General features: G+C 42.4%; 1 protein-coding gene across 1 annotated transcript in view; it reads right to left on the reverse strand.

Annotated features, from left to right (window-relative positions):
- The window catches only part of LOC139553384 (protein Daple-like), an 84,253-nt gene that overhangs the window by 19,579 nt on the left and 40,847 nt on the right, over nucleotides 1-23,827 (reverse strand). The window contains exons 6-21 of the mRNA XM_071365661.1: nucleotides 21,341-21,424; nucleotides 20,699-20,839; nucleotides 20,373-20,569; nucleotides 20,066-20,147; nucleotides 19,481-19,639; nucleotides 17,136-17,282; nucleotides 15,416-15,560; nucleotides 12,790-12,971; nucleotides 10,575-10,712; nucleotides 10,176-10,460; nucleotides 9,461-10,006; nucleotides 9,145-9,384; nucleotides 6,487-6,614; nucleotides 4,631-4,772; nucleotides 4,228-4,425; nucleotides 3,841-4,002 (exon numbers count right to left, since the gene is read on the reverse strand). Coding sequence (XP_071221762.1) covers nucleotides 3,841-4,002; nucleotides 4,228-4,425; nucleotides 4,631-4,772; nucleotides 6,487-6,614; nucleotides 9,145-9,384; nucleotides 9,461-10,006; nucleotides 10,176-10,460; nucleotides 10,575-10,712; nucleotides 12,790-12,971; nucleotides 15,416-15,560; nucleotides 17,136-17,282; nucleotides 19,481-19,639; nucleotides 20,066-20,147; nucleotides 20,373-20,569; nucleotides 20,699-20,839; nucleotides 21,341-21,424 — 2,976 coding nt within the window. The remainder of the gene's footprint in view (nucleotides 1-3,840; nucleotides 4,003-4,227; nucleotides 4,426-4,630; nucleotides 4,773-6,486; nucleotides 6,615-9,144; nucleotides 9,385-9,460; nucleotides 10,007-10,175; nucleotides 10,461-10,574; nucleotides 10,713-12,789; nucleotides 12,972-15,415; nucleotides 15,561-17,135; nucleotides 17,283-19,480; nucleotides 19,640-20,065; nucleotides 20,148-20,372; nucleotides 20,570-20,698; nucleotides 20,840-21,340; nucleotides 21,425-23,827) is intronic.

Here is a 23,827-nt window from a genome sequence, read left to right on the forward strand (position 1 = left end):
TTACAGCCATTTGACTGAAAAGTTCTGTTACCGGAATCCATCATTTGTTTAGGAAAAACCTCCTATTCCCTCAACCCTTGCTCTCTTTACGTGACACATGTATGCATCGCATGCACATGACCAAAGACCTGTTCGCACAGGACAAGTATTACTGGAGAACGTTGGTTATGTAATTATTACTCCAGAATGCCCATTATTCCAGAGGACGATTCAGATGGGATAATTTTTCCCCCCTAACTGCCCCCTGTAATTTTATTTTATATACATTTACACAGTTATGAAGGAAGGTTTTTATTCTAGGCGTGAAGATACAGTATTTCAACATGTCCAGGTGATAGGGCCACACTGATAACTCAAGCTTGGTTCCAAAGTTTCTAAACCATACCAAACCATATTTCCTATAGTGTCACCATAATATTTCAATTGAGGAAGTGTGATCATAAATTAGGATATTTTAGCAATCCGCAGTGCATCGAAAATGCACCCCAGCCTTCAGATGTGAGTAAACAGTGCAATTACACTTGAAAAGCATTTAAAGGCTATGGATGAAAAAGTTCTCTTATCATTTACAAAGGTCAGTTGTATGCTGCTGCTTTGCGATATATTAACAGCAAGGGTTGCATTAAATAGGCTCAATATTTTTTACTGATGCATTTGGTAATACTCAATTCATATGCACAAAACAAACAAAAGCATTCACTGTGAAAGTTGATAAGCTATATATGAATGGTGTACATGTAGCCTATGCGGATCCCTTGGTTCAATTTATCGAATCAGTTACTGTTCTCTTGCGCAAACAGTGAGCAACACCTGTCAAACGCAGACATTTCTCTCAAAACACAGGGATGTCAATTTTGCACAGGACTAGTATTATCAGAGGACCTTGGAGTTTACCAAAAAACAGTATGTTATTCTGGCTGGAATTGTTACTCTCCTGCAATGTAAAAATGACTGACATGGCCATCTGACATTTGGACAGGACTAATATTACAGATGTAATTATGTGCATGAGCACAAAACGCCACATTTCCCCGACCTCCCCAGTAAAACTAATACTGTCCGAATAGGGCCTGACCTATAGACAGGGTCGGTCTTCGCTTTTCTGCCGCCACAGGTGACACCAAAATAAACCGGTGTAATTTTATTGTTTAATAACTTCTTATCGCTGGGGGCAGTATTGAGTAGCTTGGATGAATAAGGTGCCCAGAGTAAACTGCCTGCTACTCAGGCCCAGTTGCTAATATATGCATATTATTAGTAGATTTAGATAGAAAACACTCTGAGGTTTCTAAAACTGTTTGAATGATGTCTGAGTATAACATAACTCATATGGCAGGCAAAAACCTGAGAAAAAAATCCAACCAGGAAGTGGGAAATTTGAGGTTTGTAGGTTTGCCTATCCAATATTCAGTGTCTATGGGGTCATATTGCACTTCCTAAAGCTTCCACTAGATGTCAAGAGTCTTTAGAACCTTGTTTAATGCTTCTACTCTGAAGGAGGGGGGAATGAGAGCTGAATGAGTCAGAGGTCTGCCAGAGTGGCATGAGCTGATCATGCGCGTTCACGTGAGTTAGCTTTGTTCCATTGCATTTCTACAGACAAGGGAATTCTCCGGTTGAAACATTATTGAAGATTTATGATAAAAACATCCTAAAGATTGATTCTATACTTCGTTTGACATGTTTCTACGAACTTTCGCCTGGACTTGCCCGTGCGTCGTGGGTTTGGATTGTACGAACAAAAAGGAGGTATTTGGACATAAATGATGGACTTTATCAAACAAATCAAACATTTATTGTGGAACTGGGATTCCTGGGAGTGCATTCTGATGAAGATCATCAAAAGGTAAGTTAATATTTATAATGCTATTTCTGACTTTGTCGACTCCACAACATGGCGGATATCTGTATGGCTTGGTTTGTTGTCTGAGCGCCGTACTCAGATTATTGCATGGTGGGCTTTTTCCGTAAAGTTTTTTTGAAATCTGACACAGCGGTTACATTAAGTGGATCTAACATTCAATGCATAACAGTTGTATCTTTTATCAATGTTTATTATGAGTATTTCTGTAAATTGATGTGGCTCTCTGCAAAATCACCAGATGTTTTGGAACTACTGAACATAACGCACCAATGTAAACTGAGATTTTTGGATATAAATATGAACTTTATCGAACAAAACATACATGTATTGTGTAACATGAAGTCCTATGAGTGTCATCTGATGAAGATCAAAGGTTAGTGATTCATTTTCTCTATTTCTGCTTTTTGTGACTCCTCTCTTTGGCTGGAAAAATGGCTGTGTTTTTCTGTGACTAGGTACTGACCTAACATAATCGTTTGGTGTGCTTTCGTCGTAAAGCCTTTTTGAAATCGGACACTGTGGTGAGATTAACAACAAGTTTATCTTTAAAATGGTGTGAAATACTTGTATGTTTGAGGAATTTTAATTATGACATTTCTGTTTGAATTTGGCGCCCTGCACTTTCACTTGCTGTTGTCAAATCGATCCCGTTAACGGGATCTCAGCCATAAGAGGTTTTAAGGTAATTATTCAAGGCTTGCTTTATTTTTTTATTTAAAAAAAAACTAAAATGCTTGATTGCATTTCAAATCATGAATGATTCATATGCTGTGTGATGACATGAACAATTGATTGATACAGTAGCCTAAAAAAGTATTGAAATATAGGCCAAAGTAAAAAGGATGTGCTTTTATGCCTGAATCTCAAATGGTGGTTATACAAGGCTGCTATACTAAGCCTACTAATGATAATGACATTACTTATGATCATAATAATAATAATAACACGAATAAGAAGGAGATCAAGAAAAAGGAGCATTATTGTTATTCTAAATATAATGTTTCGGACAATTTGGAACAGTGTAAACACTAAATAAATGATAATACCAGAGAGGCTGTTATAATGAAAAAAAGTGTAAAGCCTTTACAGCAAAGATTAAAAACAGCTGAATTTGGAGAAAGCGTATTTGTTATAAATTAATATAATTTTTATTAGGGTTGCACCATTGTTCTTATGTAATATAACCATATACAATTTCAGTAGCACATGTCTTAGACTGATGTACAGTGCCATCCCCACAGCCTCCACAAAGTCTGTTTTTACATCCACTGAGAATGACAAGTTTCTCAATGTATTTGAAAATTCTTTCTAGCTTTTTTGTAAGTTAGTAGCGTGAGCTTTGGACCAGACCCAGTTGATTGAATGTTTCAAGTTCATTGCAGACAGGCCATGCGTAGCTAATGTGATGTATACGATATTTACTTTTAAAATCAGGATATTTTCTACCTGCAATGTTTTTATTTGTTGGTTTTATGTAGGCTATTTGCTTACTTCTATAGAAGTAACTTTTAGATTTGTATAATTTTCAATACAAATAGAATTGAGATTAACCACATGACAATGATTTTGAAATACTATAATTTAAATAACACTGTTCCACAAAAATGTGCATATGAAAATCCTAACTGGATCGGTAGAAATGGTAAGATAAATAGTAAATTGGCACTCAACATGAAAAAAAATGTCCCACCCCTGGTGTAGCCTATTAAAGGCCAGCAGCGGGGGGGACATAGGGTGTGTCTATATATGGAAAAATACATGTTTAAAAATTTGGACCGATCGATTGGACGAAAGAACAGAAGACTGTCGGTTGACCAAGATCTTTTTTAGTCAGGGACAGCCCTACTAGGAATGCAAACAAGGGGGTGAGAAACAACTGCCAGACCGACACACAACCAAGCTCAGAGAGAGAGAGAGAAGCACAGTAACTGTGCGAACATGGTGGAGCAGAGCCCCTGTAGTATGTATTGTAGTACCTGTAGCTTGGCTGTCTGTGTGTGCAGGGCCGTGTTGTGCTCTTGCAGTAGAGCAGCCTGCCTCTGTACGGCCACAGTCTGGGCATTCAGCTGACTGTTCTGGGTGTCCAGCTGTCTCAGCTGCTCCTTCAGAAGGTGCTTCTCTGTCTGCAGGGTTGCATTCTGAAGGGAAAAGCATCCAGGTATGATTAAACATGCACAATATACCATTTGTATAACAATTTGCATGATGCTTGCATTGGCCAGTATGTTTTGACCGTTACTGTAGTAGCTGTTTTGCTACGCATGTTCTAAGCATTCACAGCAAGGGTTGAGGGCTCTACAGGAAGAAGTCCTTGTCAATGGTCAACTAAACATTCAACCCTTTTAAATTCCATCCCCACTCACATTCTTCTCTATGTCGATGAGGCGGTCCTTGAGTTTGAGGAGCTCCGTGGTGGCCTCTCTAGTCTCCGTCTCCCACTTCTCCTTCTGGCCGGGCCTGCCCTGGCCCTGACCTACAGCCTGCAGTGTGGAGCTCTGGGTCTGGGAGTGGGCCGCCTCCTCCTCCTGCCTCTGTCGCAGAGCCTCTAGAGTCTTCTTCACCTAATCACCACAACAGTGTGAGTAAAAAGATTGTAAGTGAATAAGTTACATAAGAGAGTAGAAATACGAGTGAAAGTGTTTGTGTGAGAAAGATTGAGTACGTGCAAGAGTATGATTAGTAGACTGTGTGTGCTCCAAATATATGTTTGAGTGTGTACACACGTCTGTGTGTGTGAGTGAATGAGAGAGGCGTATAGGTACGTACGGTGCTGAGTTCAGTGCGTAGCTGCTGGTTGAGACTACTAGACTCCTCCAGTCGAGACTCCAGCCCCTGAATCTTCTCCTCACGGATCTCCAGAGTCTTCTTCAGCGTTGACTCGATCTTACTCTCCAAGATCTTGAACTTACTGAGGGGGCAAAGAGACATGCAAACAATATGTTTAAATGTCATGAAGGCCAATAGAAAGTCCCAGACAAATTCATTCATTGTGATGCAAATTTATCAGCAACGTGGGGCTTTTATTTAAGTCCGATGATGATCAAACATAATGGAAATTCCTGCAGAACGATGTGCATTTACTTATATGTTTTTGAGGTTGAATGTACCATTTATTGTACCTTATTTCTAATACCAAGAGGGAGACCGCATGTGTGGCAGATATCAAGCCTTCACTTAGGAGAGACTAGAGTAATATTATGGAATATCAAGTTTGAGACAGAGGTTTGCTTGCTGAGGTAATCTGAAAAGTTTTACAACCATATGACTTTCATCTGTACTAAGGAGTCACTGTATTAGCTTTCCACTAAGACAACTATGAAGGAAAAATATGAAAAACCCTAGCCACAAGCAGTTGAACCTAATAGTTAAATAAAAATAAATATATATCATAAGCGTGCAGAGCACACGAGATTACTAAGTGCTGTAGAAATGTAACTCAGGGTGGTGAATTTATTTGACGTTAACTGAATAGTGGCAGCTTGGGTTTCATTGAGCACAAATAGCTGGAGAAGGAATGTCTTTGCTTTTAATCCAATCCCCCTGGGTGACACCCAGCTGGGTCTCTAACTCTTACCTTGAGAGGTGCCTCTTAACACATCCTCAGAGACTGAAGAAAACCCCTCAAGAAGAGGCCCTCCTTTCAGGCAATACAAGTTTTTCCAAAGTGTCTTATTTCATATATTTTCCCTTCAGAAAGGCTGGAGTTCAGGAGTGTACAGTTCAGCTATTCTCACAGCGCTGTCCTGCTGCTTGCCTCACCGGACCTGGGGTTCAAATAGTATTTGTTTTTTCTTTCAAATACTTTAGCTGCTACAATTGAACCAATGTAATTGTCCCAAAACCTCACCCATCTGGCACCCCAGGCAGGCAGGCTCAAATGCTCAAAATATTTGAAGGAAAACCAATACTATTTGAAGCCAGGTATGGTTCTCCCGGTCACTGTACATTACCTCACCCAGCAGGACTAGATTCTAGAACGCCTCCGCTCTCCAGGAAAAATTCCAGAGAAAATTAAACTGCTGCAAGACAGAGGAAAGGAAATAATCTTTCCCCTGTAATTTTCCCATATAGTCTTATGAAATTGGTTGTAATAGAACACTGCACACCTGCTGCTGGAGATCGCTCAAACACATACACTTTTGAGTGGAACACGTGTTCATGCCACCAACTGCACCAAACAATAAAATAAGAGCCTAAATAAAAGATGGCACATTAAATCTGCAGAGAAAGTGATTAAACGCTTTCAACGCAGGTTTGACCAGAAACCAGGACTCACCCACTATACCTGGCACAGGAGGTAGGGCAGAATCCATTAAAGCAAATAACTTGCTAAACATGAAAAGCCCCTTTACAACTCAAAACCAACATGTCCCCTGTACCTCATCCAAAGTGGACATTGGGCACACATTTTCACAAGCACTTCAGCACACACACACACACAAATGCTATAAATACCTGTTACAAAATATTAGTACACTCCCTTTTTTTATACAAAAAAATGCCTGCAGTATTATGAGGGTAGGGTATTGAGTCTGAGACACCGGTAGGGTGATGGCATACTGGTACAGTGTAGATGTAGTTAGTGTGATGCATGCTGGTAGACATAGCGTAAAGCCTCTTACTTGTCTTCACAGCTGTGCTCCTCCTGCAGTAGTTTCTCCCTGTTCAGGCCGATCTTCTCCAGCTCGTGGCTCAGTGTCTCCAACTCGTTCCATTGCTGCTGCACCTTTAGCTTTTCATTCACCAGGTCCTGGACAGAACACACACAATATAGCGCTGATTCTACTGAGCTGTCCACCAAACAGTTTTAGAGAGGCAGTTGTAGCAGAAATGCAGATCTAGAGACAGACTTGAAACACACTGCACATTCAGTATACGGACAGGCTACTGTAACCCTTACTGCAGTTTTAGAGGCGCATTGACATAAGCAGAATATGCACAGAATACTAATCTCTCATGGTGTGATCCATAATTTATATATAAAAAAACTAAATATTTATCAATTCATCGGCACCCTGCATTTCTTTTTCTACTTGAACTCCATGTGCTATATGGTACATCTACACTGAACAAAAATATAAAAACGCAACATTTAACAATTTCAAAGATTTTACCGAGTTACAGTTCATATAAGGAATTCAGTCAATTGAAATTAATTCATTATGCCCTAATCTATGATTTCACATGGCTTGGAATACAGATATGCATCTGTTGGTCAGATACCTTACAAAAAAAAGGTAGGGGCGTGGATCAGAAAACCAGTCAGTATCTGGTGTGACCACCATTTGCCTCATGTGAGGCCAGTTGGACGTACTGTCGCATTTTCTAAAACGACATTGGATGCGGCTTATAGTAGAGAAATTAACATTGAATTATCTGGAAACACCTTTGGTGGATATTCTTGCAGTCAGCATGCCAATTTTACGCTCCCTCATCACTTCAGACATCTGTGGCATTGTGTTGTGTGAAAACTGCACATTTTAGAGTGGCCTTTTATTGCCCTGAGTAGGTGCACCTCTAATGATTATGCTGTTTAATCAGCTTCTTGATTTGCCAGACCTGTCAGGTGGATGGATTATCTTGACAAAGGAACAATTATCACTAACAGGGATGTAAACAAATTTGTGAACAAGATTTGAGAGAAATAAGCATTTTGTGCAGATTGACCATTTCTGGGATCTGTTATTTCAGCTCATGAAACATGGGACCAAAACTTTACATGTTGAGTTTAGATTTGTGTTCAGTATACCCTTTGACTTTATATTGTTTTTTTCCATCATCAATTTACACACAGTACCCCATAATGACAAAGCAAAAACTGGTTTAGACACTTTTGCTAATTTACAAAATAAAAAAGCTGAAATATTACATTTACATAAGTATTCAGACCCTTTACTCTGTACTTTGTTGAAGCACCTTAGGCAGCGATTACAGCCTCGAGTCTTCTTGGGTATGACGCTACAAGCTTGGCACACTTGTATGTGGGGAGTTTCACATTCTTCTCTGCAGATCCTCAAGCTCTGTCATGTTGGATGGGGAGCGTTGCTGCACAGCTATTTTCAGGTCTCTCCAGAGATGTTCGAACAGGTTCAAATCGGGGCTCTGGCTGGGCCACTCAAGGACATTCAGAGATATGTCCCAAAGCCACTCCTGCATGGTCTTGGCTGTGTTTTTAGGGTCGTTGTACTGTTGGAAGGTGAACCTTTGCCCCAGTCAACCTGCTCCAGAGCGTTCAGGACCTTTCATCAAGGATCTCCATGTACTTTGCGCCGTTGATCTTTGCCTCGATCCTGACTGGTCTCCTAGTCCCTGCAGCCGAAAAACATCCCCACAGCATGATAATGCCACCACTATGCTTCACCGTAGGGATGGTGCCAGGTTTCCTCCAGACGTGACGCTTGGCATTCAGGTGAAAGAGTTCAATCTTGAAGTCATCAGACCAGAGAATTTTGTTTCTCATGGTCTGAGGGTCTTTAGGTGCCTTTTGGCAAACTCCAAGCGGGCTGTTATATGCCTATTGAGGAGTGGCTTCAGTCTAGCCACTCTACCATAAAGGCCTCATTGGTGGAGTGCTACAGAGATGGTTGTTCTTCTGGAAGGTTCTCCTATCTCCACAGAGGCACTCTGGAGCTCTGTCAGAGTGACCATCAGGTTCTTGGTCACCTCCCTGACCAAGGCCCTTCTCCCACGATTGCACCGTTTGGCCAGCTCTAGCAAGAGACTAGGTGGTTCCAAGCTTCTTCCATTTAAGAATGATGGAGGCCACTGTGTTCTTGGGGACATTCAATGTCTGCAGAAATGTTTTGGTACCCTTCCCAGATCTGTGCCTCGACACAATCCTGTCTCGGAGCTCTACGGACAATTCCTTCGACCTCATATCTTTGTTTTTGCTCTGACATGCACTGTCAACTGTGGGACCTTACATAGACAGGTGTGTGACTTTCCAAATCATGTATAATCAATTGAATTCACCACAGGTGGACTTCAATCAAGTTGTAGAAACATCAAGGATGATCAATGGAAACAGTATCTGTTTTTTCTTTTTAATACATTTGCAAAGGTTTCTAAAACCTGTTTTCGCTTTGTCATTATGGGGTATTTTCAGATTGCTGGAAAAAAATTATTTGATCAATTTTAGAATAAGGCTGTAACATAACAGAATGTGGAAAAAGTCAAGGCGTCTGAATACTTTCCGAAGGCACTGTATATACTGCATAGTACACGTACTTCTCTACAATCTACTGTAGCCTATATTATCCTCAGACCTTCCCCATACATACCTCTCGGAGTGTGGCCAGGGTCCTCTTGTCAATCGTGGCCTGTTTCTGCAGCTCCTTGTTCTCCCTCTCCAGCTCTTTGACTTTCCCAGTCACCTCCTTTAACCTCTCCAGCTCTTTCTCCTTGGTGATGCCCTCCTTCTCCAGGGAGGCCAGCCTCAGAGCACTCTCCTCCAGCACCCCCTCCTTCACCTCCAGCTGCTGCCACAGCCTCCGTGCCTCCTTCTCCAGCTGCTTCCTCTCCTGCAATTTAATTGAATTGAAATCAGGAGTACTTAAGACACAGCCACTACAGTTTACACATAACACACAGACATACCTTCTCTGACTGGCCCAGTTCTTGCTCCAGCCCCCTCTTCTCCTTCTCCACTACCTCCAGGCGTTTCCCCACCAGGCACACCTCCTCCAGCTCCCTTCTTAACCCCCCTGTCTCGGCCTCAGCCTGCCTTAGCTCCCTTTCCAGCCCCTGGATCTTGGTGCAGCTATTGTCCAGGCTCTGCTGGAGCCTCTGGTTCTCCTGACCCAGGCTGCTGACGCTCATCTCCAGCCTCTCCGCCCTCTTCCCCTGGGACCTCAGCTCCTCCACAGACCGGGCCAGCTCCTCCCTCTCCCGCTCTAGCTCCCCATTCTCCTGCTGGAGCTGGGGCAGGCGCACGGCGGCCGGCCGGAGAGATTCCACAGTGCGGCGGAGCTCCAGGTTCTCCTGGTCCAGGAGGCTGTGGTCCTTCTCCAGAGTGGTCAGGCGCAGGCTGATGTTCTGGGCCGTGTCCGCCTGCTTCTTCAGCCTCCGGTTGTCCTGCTCCAGGCTAGCGTTGTCTCTCTCCAGGGCCTCGGCCCGGTCACACGTGATCATCAGAGACGCCACCTATGTTTACATTTACAGTTTAGTCATGTTGAAATCATTGTGATATATGGTTGTTTTACCTAAGTTGAATACACTGATTGGGATCCACAATCACTGCAAGTAAAACATTCTTCAAAGACCTCTGCAGATATGGCAAAACAAGTGTGAGCGCAAGAATGACCTCCCTCACCTCCCTCTGAAGCTGCTCCTTGCTCCTCTCCAGATGTGCAGTCTCCCTCTCCAGCTCCTCACAGCGCTCCCCCCTCTCCCTCAGTGTCTCCAGCTCCTTAGTCGACTCCTTGCCCTGGGCCTCTAGCCGGGCCAGCTTGGACCCTGTGTCCGTGATGGTCTGGTGGAGGACGCGGTTCTCCGTCTCCACCTCCCTGACCCGAGCCTCACTGTCGGCTTGGGCGCGCTGACGCAGGGAGCTCACCGCCTGGCTCAGGTGCTCCTTCTCCTGCTCCAGCTCAGAGATCTGGAGAACACACAAAGACAGTCAGGTGGGACAACAGTGACATAAGAGGGACCATCGATGACACACACAATCAGTGGTGCATTTAGCATGTGTAAGGTTAGAAGTAGTGTGTACCTGTCTGTCCTTGTCTGACTGCAGTGTCTCCAGAGCCTTATCCAGTTTCTGCTTGTCTTTGAGCAGATCTTCCCCGAGACCCTCCATGTCCTGGGTGGTCTGCTTCTCCTGGTCCAGCAGGGTCTGCAGATGCTCCAGCTAGTGAAGGAATGGAGGAAACAGCAGACACAAAATGAATGACAATCATGATAGAAAGCACAAACACTAAATGAACAAAATCAAGCCAGAGCAAAGAGGTAATAAATATGAAAGCATAATGTCAGAAGTGTGTGAGAGAGTGTATTCGGAAAGTATTCAGACTCCTTAACTCTTTCCACATGTTACATTGCAGCCTTATTCTAAAATTGATTAAATAAATATTCAATCTACACGGAACAACCTATAATGACAAAGCGAAAACAGCTTTCCAGATATTTTTGCAAATGTATAAAAAAATATAAACAGAAATAAATAAGGTGTTCAGACCCTTTGCTATGAGACTCGAAATTGAGCTCAGGTGCATCCTGTTTCCATTGATCATCCTTGAGATGTTTCTACAACGTGATTGGAGTCCACCTCTGGTAAATTCAATTGATTGGACATGATTTGGAAAGGCACAGACTTGTCTATATAAGGTCCGACAGTTAACATTGAATGTCAGAGCAAAAACCAAGCAATGAGGTCAAAGAAATTGTCCGTAGAGATACGAGCCAGGATTGTTTCGAGGCACAGATCTGGGGAAGGGTACCAAAATCAATCTACAGCATTGAAGATCCCCAAGAACACAGTGTCCTCCATTATTAAATAAAAGAAGTTTGGAACCACCAAGACTCTTCCTAGAGCCGGCCGCCCGGCCAAAATGAGCTATCGTCGGAGAAGGGCCTTGGTCTGAGACGTGACCAAGAACCCAATGGTCACTGACAGAGCTCCAGAGTTGTCTGTGGAGATGATTGTCCTTCTGGAAGGTTCTTCCATCTCTTCAGCACTCCACCAATCAGGCCTTAATGGTAGTAAAAGGCACATGACAGCCCGCTTGGAGTTCGCCAAATAGCACCTAAAGGACTCGCAGACCATGAGAAACAAGATTCTCTGGTCTGATGAAACCAAGATTGAACTCTTTGGCCTGAATGCCAAGTGTCACACGTCTGGAGGAAACCTGGCACCATCCCTATGGTGAAGCATGGTGGTGGTAGCAGCATGTTTTGGGGATGTTTTCCAGCGGCAGGGACTGGGAGACCAGTCAGGATCGAGGGAAAGATGAACAGAGAAAAGTACAGAGAAATCCTTGATGAAAACATGCTCCAGAGTGCTCAGGACCTCAGACTGTGGCGAAGGTTCACCTTCCAACAGGACAATGACCCTAAGCACACAGCCAAGACAACGCAAAAGTGGCTTTGGGACAAGTCTCAATGTCCTCGAGTGGCCCAGCCAGAGCCTGGACTTGAACCCGATCAAACATCTCTGGACAGACCTGAAAATAGCTGTTCAGCAACAATCCCCATCCAACCTGACAGAGATTGAGAGGATCTGCAGAGAAGAAATGGGAGAAACTCCCCAAATACAGGTGTTCCAAGCTTGTAGCGTCATACCCAAGAAGACTCGAGGCTGTAATATCTTACCAAATAAGCTTCAACAAAGTTCTGAGTAGAAGGATCTGAATACTTGTGTAAATGTGATATTTCGTGTTTATTTTTTTTATACATTTCTAAAAACCTGTTTTTCACTTCGTTATTATGTGGGGTATTGTGTGTAGATTGATGAGGGGGGGAAAACAATTGAATCCATTTTAGAAAAGTCTAACGTGACAAAATATGGAAAAAGTCAAGGGGTCTGAATACTTTCCGAACGCACTGTACATTAAAAACATACACACCGGTGCTGGGCCAATGCCAAATACTAGAGAAATATTGCATTAATCCGGTACATGCTGCTCTGCGCCCACCCGCATGCTTTAACTGCACCACAAAACATACTGCAATGCATACTGCAGACCAACTTTATAGGACATGTGGGACCAGCATATAGTATCCCACAACACACAGACTGTCAATCTATAAAAGTATGTGGGACCCGCATACAGTACCTTCTGCATGCTTATTTTCTGTATTCAAGGTGTGTGACCCCCATCCCTGTGCGTACGTGCATCAGAGTGGCTGAGTGTGCATGTACGCAGGTCTGTCAGTCTGTCTCTAGTATATGTGTGTCTATGCGCAATCAGTGTGTGTCTGTACAGTACCTTCTTGCAGAGGCCCTGGTTCTCACTCTCCAGCTCCAAGGTATGTAGCTGGCCCTCCTCTAGACTTAGGGAAGCCTCTCTGAGCTCCTGGATGGTGGTCTGCAGACCCTGGTTCTCTTTCTCCAGCTTCAGCAGACGGCTCGACGCAGACTCGTTCAGCTCAAACACAAATGACTTGCGCGCTGCACAGGGGGGGGGGGGGGGGGGCTTGATTAATCCAAGGCATTTGTGTACTGTACAGTATGAGATTGGGATCATAAGTGTGTCTTTATTTATTTCGAATAGTGGGTGGAAGTGATTGACAGAGAGGCTTTGGCTGCTTGCATAGTGGATATTTTTCATTTTGACTGAATCGGTGTGGAAAGTTTGAGTCAGCCACATTTATAGCACACTGTAGATTTCTATATCATAAGTATTGTGTGTAGATTTACATGATATATACAGTTGTGCTCAAATTTGTTGGTACCCTTACAGCTCATAATGCTTCTTTCCTCCTGGAAAAAAAGTGATGAAATTAAAAGCTATTTTATCATGTATACTTGCATGCCTTTGGTATGTCATAGAATAAAGCAAAGAAGCTGTGAAAAGATTAATTATAGCTTATTCTACAAAGATATTCTAGAATGGCCTGGACACATTTGTTGGTACCCCTTAGAAAAGATAATACATAATTGGATTACAGTGATGTTTCAACCTAATTTGCTTCTTTAATTAGTATCACACGTATCCAATCTTGTAATCAGTCATTCAGCCTATTTGAATAGAGTAAAGTAGTCACTGAGCTGTTTGGTATCATTGTATACACCACACTGAACATGGACCAGAGAAAGCAAAGGAGAAATTCGTCTAAGGAGATCAGAAAGAAAATAATAGACAAGCATGGTAATGGTAAAGGCTACAAGACCATCTCCAAGCAGCTTGATGTTGCTGTGACAACAGTTGCAAATATTATTAAGAAGTTTAAGGTCCATGGAACTGTAGCCAACCTCCCTGGGCGCGGCCGCAAGAGGAACATCGACCCCAGATTAAACAGAAGGATAGTGCGAATGGTAGAAAAAGAACCAAGGATAACTGCCAAAGAGATACAAGCTGAACTCCAAGGTGAAGGCACGTCAGTTTCTGATCACACCATCTGTCGCTTTTTGAGCGAAAGCAGGCTCCATGGAATAAGTCCCAGGAGGACTCCACTTTTGAAAGAAAAACATAAAAGCCAGAAAGGAATTTGCCACAATCCTTCTGGGAGAATGTCCTTTGGACAGATGAGTCAAAACTGGAGCTTTTTGGCAAGTCACATCAGCTCTATGTTCACAGAGGAAAAAATAAAGCTTTTTAAGAAAAGAACACCATACCTACAGTGAAACATGGAGGCTCAGTTCTGTTTTGGCACTGCTTTGCTGTGCCTGGCACAGGGTGCCTTGAATCTGTGCAGGGCACAATGAAATCTCAAGACTATCAAGGCATTCTGGAGCTAAAATGTTCTGCCCAGTGTCAGAAAGCTCTGTCTCAGTCGCAGGTCATAGGTCCTCCAACAGGATAATGACCCAAAGCACACAGCTAAAAGCACCCAAGAATGGATAAGAACAAAACATAGGACAATTCTGAAGTGGCCTTCTATAAGTCCTGATCTGAATCCTATCGAACATCTATGGAAAGAGATGAAACCTGCAGTCTGGAGAAGGCACCCATCAAACCTGAGACAGCTGGAGCAGTTCAGGAAGAGTGGGCCAAGCTACCTGTTAACAGGTGCAGAAGTCTCATTGAGAACTACAGAAAACATTTGATTGCAGTGATTGCCTCTAAAGGTTGTGCAACAAAATATTAGGTTAAGGGTCCCATCATTTTTGTCCATGCCATATTCATTTGTTTTCTTATTTACAATATTATGTTGAATAAAAAATCTAAAGCAAAGATGGATTTCTATTAAATATGGAATAAACAATGGTGGATGCCAATTGCTTTTGTCAGTTTCAAGTTATTTCAGAGAAAATTGTGCATTCTTCGTTTTTTGTGGAGAGGTACCAACAAATTTGAGCACGTCTGTATGTGTTGACAGTTAGAGGACCAGGCACTGTGATAAATGTGAGGCTGAGGGAAACAGCTGAGGCAGCTGCTGAGTTACTATATTACCTTTCTGACAATACAGAGTGAAATTTTAACTTCAACACAGAGGCCAAAATGTAACCCCTCACACACACACCAATGCAAAGACCTGTCGTGCAAATCTACAGTGATGTTCACCCTCTCTAATAAAAAAAACTGAAACTATGATACAATTCAATTCTCTAGTTCAAGTATCAACAGCATAGTGTTGAACAGAATTTTTATTTTAGGTTGCGCCACAAGCTCTGGCAGGATTCACTGAGAATCTTTGATTTTTCAACCAAAATCTCCATCAGGCACTAATGGAAGATGATTTATACATGTTGGCTGTCAGCAGAATAATATATGTGCCATTTAGCAGACCCTACAGTGACTACATGCATGCATACATGTTACGTATGGGTGGCCCCAGAAAAAGAACCTATGAACTGAACAGTACCACAACTCAAAGTGATGTAGCTGGGGAAAAACCTACACATGTTTAGTGTGTGTGTGAGAGAGAGAATATGTGTGTGTGCGCCTTTACTGTCACTGTTGTCGTTGTTCTTAGCAAGCTGCTCCAGCTCCCAGCCAAGGTGGGTAGACTCGTTCATGCTCTGTTTCTGAGAGATCTCCAGCAGCATGTTCTCCTCTATCAACTCCTCCAGGCGCTTCTTATCTGTGTCCCGGTCCTGAGAGGGACAGCAGGGTCAGACACACACACCAACATATATACAGTTAACAGTGCATTCGGAAAGTATTCAGACCCCTTGATTTTCCCCACATTTTGTTACGTTACAGCCTTATTCTAAAATGGATTAAATTAATTTGTTCTCCTCGCCAATCTACACACAATACCCCATAATAACAAAGCGAAAACAGGTTTAGAAATTGTATCACATTTATTTGCTATGAGACTCAAAATGTAGCTCATGTGCATCCTGTTTCCATTGATCGTCCTTGAGATGTTTCCACAACTTGATTGTAGTCTACCTGTGGTGAATTCAATTGATTGGGAATGATTTGGAAAGGCACACACCAGTCTATATAAGGTCCCACAGTTGACATTGCATGTCAGAGCAAAAACCAAGCAATGAGGTCAAAGGAATGTTTGTAGAGCACCGAGGCAGGATTGTGTCGAGGCACAGATCTGGGGAAGGGTACCAAAAAATGTCTGCAGCATTGAATGTCCCCAAGAACATATGGGCCTCCATCATTCTTAAAAATGGAAGAAGTTTGGAACCACCAAGACTCTTCCTAGAGCTGGCCGTCCAGCCAAACTGAGCAATCGGGGGAGAAGGGCCTTGGTCAGGGAGGTGACCAACAACCCGATGGTCACTCAGAGAGCTCCAGAGGTCCTCTGTGGAGATGGAAGAACCTTCCAGACGGACAACTGTCTCTGAAGCACTCCACCAATCAGGCCTTTATTGTAAAGCAGCCAAATGAAAGCCTCTCCTCAATAAAATGCACATGACAGCCCGCTTGGAGTTTTCCAAAAGGCACCTAAAGGACACTTCAGCCAATGAGAAACAAGATTCTCTCGTCTGATGAAACCAAGAATGATCTCTTTGGTATGAATGCCAAGCGTCATGTCTGGAGGAAACCTGGCACCATCCCTACGGTGAAGCATGGTGATGGCAGCATCGTGCTGTGGGGATGTTTTTCAGCGGCAGGGACTGGGAGACTAGTTAGGATCGATGGAAAGATTAACAGAGCAAAGTACAGAGAGATCCTTGATGAAATCCTGAGTGCTCTGGAGCAGGTTCTCAGACTAGGGCGAAGGTTCACCTTCCAGCAGGGCAATGAACCTAAGCACACAGCCAAGACAATGCAGGGGTGGCTTGGGACAAGTCTCTGAATATCCTTGAGTGGCCCAGCCTGAGCCTGGACTTGAACTCAATCTAATATCTCTGGAGAGACCTGAAAACAGCTGTGCAGCGACGCTCCCCATCCAACCTGACAGAGCTTGAGAGGATCTGCAGAGAAAAATGGGAGATGCTCCAAATATATTAGCAGAAATTTCTAAAAACCTGTTTTTGCTTTGTCATTCTTGGGCATGATGTGTAGATTGATGAGGGGATTTTTTTTATTAAATACATTTTAGAATAAGGCTGTAACATAAAATGTGGAAAAAGTGAAGGTGTCTGAATACTTTCCGGAGGCACTGTATACACTAACACTGCAATGACATAACATACACCGACATATAGCACACACAGATGTACAGGCAAACAGACAGATGGACCAATCCCTACTGCTTTTATTACCATCTCCATGTCATGCAGTTTGGAGCGCAGCTGCAGGTTCTCCTTCTCCAACTCATGTAGTTTGTCACAGCGCCCCCTGGCTGCCCCCAGCTGCTCTTCCAGCATGGCTTTGGTATCAATCAGAGTCACGTTGTCCTCTCTCAGCTCCTGGAAACACACACACAGAAGAAACACAGACAAACTGTCAGATGGAAACAAAGTAGGGTTGACCCCATTTAGTTGACTGGTCGATAAACTGTTGGTTGACCAAGATTTTTAAAATAACTACATTTTTAAAAGGTTTTTTCCTAAATGGCACACAAGACACCTGTCTGATTCACAGGCCATCTCAGTGGACTAATCCATTGAGGTCGCGGAGATGCCACGGTCCAAGAAAAAGGGGTGTGTGGCTAAGATGCAAAAGGAACTTACAGTATCTCTCCAGAATGCGCTCTCTCCTGCAAATTCACGGTTTCATAACTTCATTGTGTGAATTGTTTGCCATTTGATTGTTAGTGTCTATGAATTCCCCATTACTTATATCACCACGGACATGTTTGCAGCGCTCACAACGCATGCTACACTTGTGAGAAACAAGTTTTGGGTGATTTCATTCCATTTACGAGTTTTGCCAATTTATTAATTGTCTTTTGTTTGGAGCCCTCCTGTCAACGTTGAGTAAGGACGCGCACCTGATTACGCATAGAATTAGGCATAGGCTACTTGGCCTGCACACAAATGTAGGGCTATAAATGTGCCCATTTGGGATCTGATACTATTTCTGATTGTCTTAACTCACCACCACTAATGAGCTTGTGGAGCTTTTCAAAGCATTTTTTTCTTCACCTCAAACAGCAAGTAAACAAAGTATTTTTATTATCCATTGAGAATGACAATAGCTCCTCAAAGTATTTGAAACATTTTCCAACTCTCTCCCTATCGATAACCACTCGGCATGAACGGGAAAAATGTAATGCTCAGGTCCAGTGCAAACATAAAACACCCACTTACTTCTTATTCCTTGCACAAATAGCCTACAGCTGTCAGTCCTGAGATCACCTGCGCAGGAAACTGAGGGCCTAGAATATTTGATACAATGTTGGACGCGAGCTTCGGGCCCGGACACAGTCGATAGTTGATACAAGTTCATTGCAGACAGGCCATGATAGTCAATGTGATTTATAGGATTCATATAAATTTTTATCAGGATATTTTCTACCTGCTTTTAGATTTGAATAATTTTAATTTAGATATCATTTAGATAAATCATTGTCATGTGGTTATGAAACTATTGGAAATTAAATTATACCGTTACACATCAATGTGCATATGAAAATCATAACTGGCAAGCAGATCGGTAGAAATGGTAAGAGTAAATTGGTACTCCAAATTGAAAAAGGTTGCCGACCGCTAACGTACCCTATTACCAGCAACTTTAGGAGCTTAATGGCAGAATTAAGCAGTGGGAGGAAGAGAGTCAGGAACCGTTTTTTTTTCTTCTTCCAGTTAGGCCATCTTTATCTCTGGCTCTCTCAAGTCATTTATGTGTCTTAATGATTTAATCAAACAGCATGCTTAAAGCGTCAGACAAGTTCAGTAGATATAGTTGATTTTATTAAAAACACATAGGGTGTTGTCTATATATGGAAAATACATGTTTACAATTTTCGACCAATTGATTGGTCAATGAAGATTTTTATTTTTGTCGGGGGACAGCCCTAAAACAGAGGGATATATACAGCGTGTTGAAGGGGATTGGCCTGAGACGCTGTGCATGTTTTCTAATCTTGATCACATAATGAGTAGTTATTTGGGGAAGCAAGGTGATTTGTAATTCCGTTCAGTCGGACTGAAATGTAGCGAATATATATATATTTTTTATTCTCAGTAAGGAGACAGTGTGAAATATAAATGAGGCAGAGATGGAGACAATAGGAAATATAGTGATTCAAAGGCCTGCCACTAACAGCTGTGGAGCTCCCTTCCTGGACAAACTCAATTCTGCTGATCAGGAGGTGCCATTGTTCCCCTGTGACAGAGACAGCAGGGGTTCTAGTCAATGAAGTGGAACTGATTTGACCCAGAGACATGAAAGACGTGCTGCTAAGGATTATGGGTCTTAATATGCACAACCAATATTAATCCGTCTTGACAGATGAGATAGGCTATACATGCGGATGTGTGTTGATAATGAGAAAAATAAATGCTGTCACTAACTCACTTTCAAACAAAGGTGCATGAACAGTGGAGCAAACAAAGGTATTTTCCTTTTACATGTGTTGTTAATGTACAGTATTGTATTTTATTCTAGCTTTCATAAAATTGATGTTGGTGACTTTAAATCAATGAAACTCAATGCGTCTCACCTCGACTCGTGTCTTGTAGAAGTGGACGTCGTGTAGCCTCTCCTTGCAGCGTGACAGCTCTGTGTCCAGTCTGTCCACCTTGGCTGCCTTCTCCCTCAGAGCATCCACCTCATCCCTGTAGGCACGCGCCGACCGTGCCTCCGCCAGCACCTGCATGTTCTGCACAGGGCATAAAAGCACACTATGGATCTGGTCTGGAGGTTATAATTGCAGAAATTGTATACTGCCTGTTTGGTTGCTGCAAAGTAAAGGCACATGAATTGTACAACAAACTAGATGTACTGGAGGTTACGGCTAAATAACAAATCTTTCCATTTCAGAATTTCCTGGTCTCATGTGAATATCCAAAAATGGTAATGGCTTTGAGAATATGACATCAGCTAAAATGTTCACTACTGTGAAACTTCTGAAGATGAAATTTCAAAGCTTTTCTAACATGTCATTTGTGGTCAAGATTTGGAGGAAACTTTATCCTGACTTGGAAAATAAGGGAAAGTTGGGTTTCAGTGTGTTTACATAAGTGAGTGAGAAACAGGGAGAGAGAAAAAAGGGGGGGGAAGCCAAAATGAAAGAGAAAATTCACACCTCTTGCTTGAGTTTCTGCATCTCCAGGTCCAGCCTCTCCACCTCATGTTTGGTATCCATCAGATGCTCAGTCTTCTCCTCCCTGGGAGAGAGACAGCACATATTAGGTTGGCAAATCAATTTATTCAGACATATATACATTTTTGTAATCATGTTAAGTTTAGTTTATTTAGAGTCAATATATTTTCTGATAGAGGGCTTGCAGTGTTTCTGAAGTTAACATCTTAGGGAATTATTTGTCTTAATAAAATGTACTAAACGCTAAAATGTTATCCCCGACTCTAACCTCTCCCCTATTCTGACTCACAGTTCCTGCCGTGAGCGTCTCAGTTTGGCTTTAGTGTCGGCCAGCTCCACAGCCAGGTGCTGGCGGTCCTCTTTGGACAGCAGTGAGACGGGTCCGTCCAGGCCCGACACAGTCCTCTCAGGACAGGGGTAACCCATGTGATTGGAGGGCTGCTGGGACTGGAGGTAGTCCTTCTCCTGGGTCAGCTCCACAATCACCTGGAGGATGGTGGAGAAGAATTCTGTCAGTCTATTGACTGTGTATAGAAAGTGCACAAATCAAGTCTTATTGTGGGTAATACAGTTGATTTGGATGCGTTTCAGACTTGTTCCGTCTTTGATACCAACCTCTGCACATTCATCTCGTTCATCTATGAGTTTGCGGAGGTGCAGGGCCATGTTACGGGACAGGGGGTCGAGCTCCTCAGGGGGCATGTCTGGCAGCTCCAGCCACTGCATGTCCAACACATTCTCCTGGTTATGGGTCACCTGAAGGGGTAGACAGACAATATAACAATGTCAACAGGAATGCCATAAGTTCTACATTGAAACCCAATACATGTGTAATAACAGTGCCCCCTCCCTTGTATTTCTGGGTCTGTGAAGCAAAAAATAATATTGTCAAAAGGAATATATTACTGTAGGCCTGGGAATAAGACTTGAATGTGTCTATGTGAAGATGCAAAGTACATGTGATAAAAGATTCTCAATGAACAAATTGACAGACATGCATGAACATGATTGCCTAAATGTCAATGGAAATGACATACTGTTAAAGTGTAGGCCTAGGAGTAAAACCTGAATATGTCTTTACATCATTAGATTTATTTGACAGGGACAGTGCACATCAATCAAGGTTTCTGTAAATGTGCCAAATTTAGCCAGATGCGTACCTGAAGATAGTGAGGAGAAGAAAAAAAATCACTACAAAAAAGGCTGATGTGCATGAACATGTGTGCCTGCTTTGACGTGAACACCTGCACTACTCACCTCTTGAATGTGGGAGACGATGGCTGCCTGCTTCTCGATGTCGAGCAGTTTGATTTTCTCAATGATCTCTTCTTTCCTCTCACACTGCAGAGGAAGTAACAACGGCAGGCATTTCTATTAGAGATACCTATAGGTCGCGACTATAAACTAAATCAGAAAAACATTATGATTAAGACTTGGTTTTCACATTCTCTATTGAACACAAAGGACTGGGTGTTTGAATGGTCATAAAACCGAATAAACCATATGAAAAGAATGTTCTAAATCTTATAGAAATACGGTTAAGGGTAATGTGGAGGACTTAAGGCAGCACAGACTTGAGTAATTACCATTCAATGGGGAGAAAACAATTAAGAGGTATAAATGAAGCATCAACTTAGAAAATGTATTACATCTATGCATGACGTTGACATTTCTTTTTAGGTATCAGAAAAATAACTGAGGAAAAATCAACTATTCAACACTTCATCACTATCCTGCTTTTTCCCCAGGAACAGGAAAAACCAGGGCAGTGTAACAAAGAGAGAGAAAAAAGAGGGGGAGAGGCCAGGGGATTGGAGGGAATGAAAACAATAGTGTACAGAGCTGAAGCTAGAGAGATAGAGCCAAGGGAATGGAACAGTACAGCCTCTGGTATAGGTACAGGTGGGTGGGCCCTGCACTATTTAACCCTTTCTCTCTCTGAGCCTCTTACATGCTCTGTGATATTGGTGCTACACTGGACATGTTGATTTCAAAAGAGAAATTAATCTCAAAACTTTTGAGGGACATTTTGAATTGATTCATAAAATGCTGATAAGATAACAGTAAACTTTAGTGCAACAGCAACAGCCTGTTATCAGTTTCAGTTAATACAGGGATGCGTTCTAACATGTAAAGTTATGCCAATGCAGCTTTACTTCCTGGTGTGATCAGGTGCAAGGTTGGGCGCCAGGTAGACTAGCAGTGCTGGGCCAACCAAAATGTAGCTGGTTCAAATACCTGAGTCGACAACGTGAAGAAAAAAAAAAATAGGCACTTAACCCTAATTTGCCTGATGGGGCACCATACTACTATGGCTGACCCTGTAAAACAGCACATTTCACATCCGGTATATGTGACAAACGTATACATTTATACACATTCAGTACCAGTCAAAAGTTTGGACACCTGCTCATTCCAGGGTTTATTTATTTTTACTATTTTCTATATTGTAGAATAATAGTGAAGAGATCAAAACTATGAAATAACACATATGGAATCATGTAGTACCAAAGAAGTGTTCAGCAAATCAAAATATATTTTAAATGTGAGATTCTTCAAAGTAGCCACACTTTGCACACTCTTGGCATTCTCTCAACCAGCTTCATGAGGTAGTTACCTGGAATGCATTTCAATTAACAGGTGTGCAGTGTTAAAAGTTAATCTGTGGATTTTCTTTCTTAATGCGTTTGAGACAAGGAGTTGTGTTGTGACAAGGTAGGGGTAGTATACAGAAGATAGCTCTATTTGGTTAAAGACCAAGTCCATATTAGGGCAAGAACAGCTCAAAAAACCAAAGAGAAACAGTCCATCATTACTTTAAGACATGAAGGTCAGTCAATCCGGAACATTTCAAGAACTTTGACAGTTTCTTCAAGTGCAGTTGCAAAAATCATCAAGTGCTATAATGAAACTGGCTCTCATGAGGACCTCCACAGGAAAGGAAGACCCAGAGTTAGCTCTGCTGCAGAGGATAAGTTCTTTACAGTTACCAGCCTCAGAAATTGTAGCCCAAATAAATGCTTCAGAGTTCAAGTAACAGACACAATTCAACATCAACTGTTCAGAGGAGACTGCGTGATTCAGGCCTTCATGGTCGAATTGCTGCAAAGAAACCACTAAAAAGGACACCAATAAGAAGAAGAGACTTGCTTGGGCCAAGAAACACGAGCAATGGACATTAGACCGGTGGAAATATGTCCATTGGTCTGAAGCATGGAGGAGGTGGTTTGATGGTGTGGGGGTTCTTTGCTGGTGACACTGATTTATTTAGAATTCAAGGCACACTTAACCAGCATGGCTACCACAGCATTCTGCAGATATACGCCATCCCATCTGGTTTGCGCTTAGTGGGACTACAATTTATTTTTCAACAGGACAAAAACACATCTCCAGGTTATGTAAGGGAAATTTGACCAAAAAGGAGAGTGATTAGTGCTGCATCAGATAACCTGGCACAAACCCCCGACCTCAACCCAAATGAGATGGTTTGGGATGAGTTAGACTGCAGAGTGAATGAAAAATCAGCCAACAAGTGCTGAGCATATGTAGGAATTCCTTCAAGACCATTAGAAAAGCATTCCTCATGAAGCTGGTTGAGAGAATACCAAGAGTGTGCAAAGCTGTCATCATGGCAAAGGGTGGCTACTTTGAAAAATCTAAAATATATTTTGATTTGTTTAACACTTTTTTGGTTACTACAATGATTCCATATGTGTAGTTTCGATGTCTTCACTATTATTCTAC

Source organism: Salvelinus alpinus, chromosome 25, assembly GCF_045679555.1.
Source record: "Salvelinus alpinus chromosome 25, SLU_Salpinus.1, whole genome shotgun sequence".
NCBI classification, from domain to species: Eukaryota; Metazoa; Chordata; class Actinopteri; order Salmoniformes; family Salmonidae; genus Salvelinus; species Salvelinus alpinus.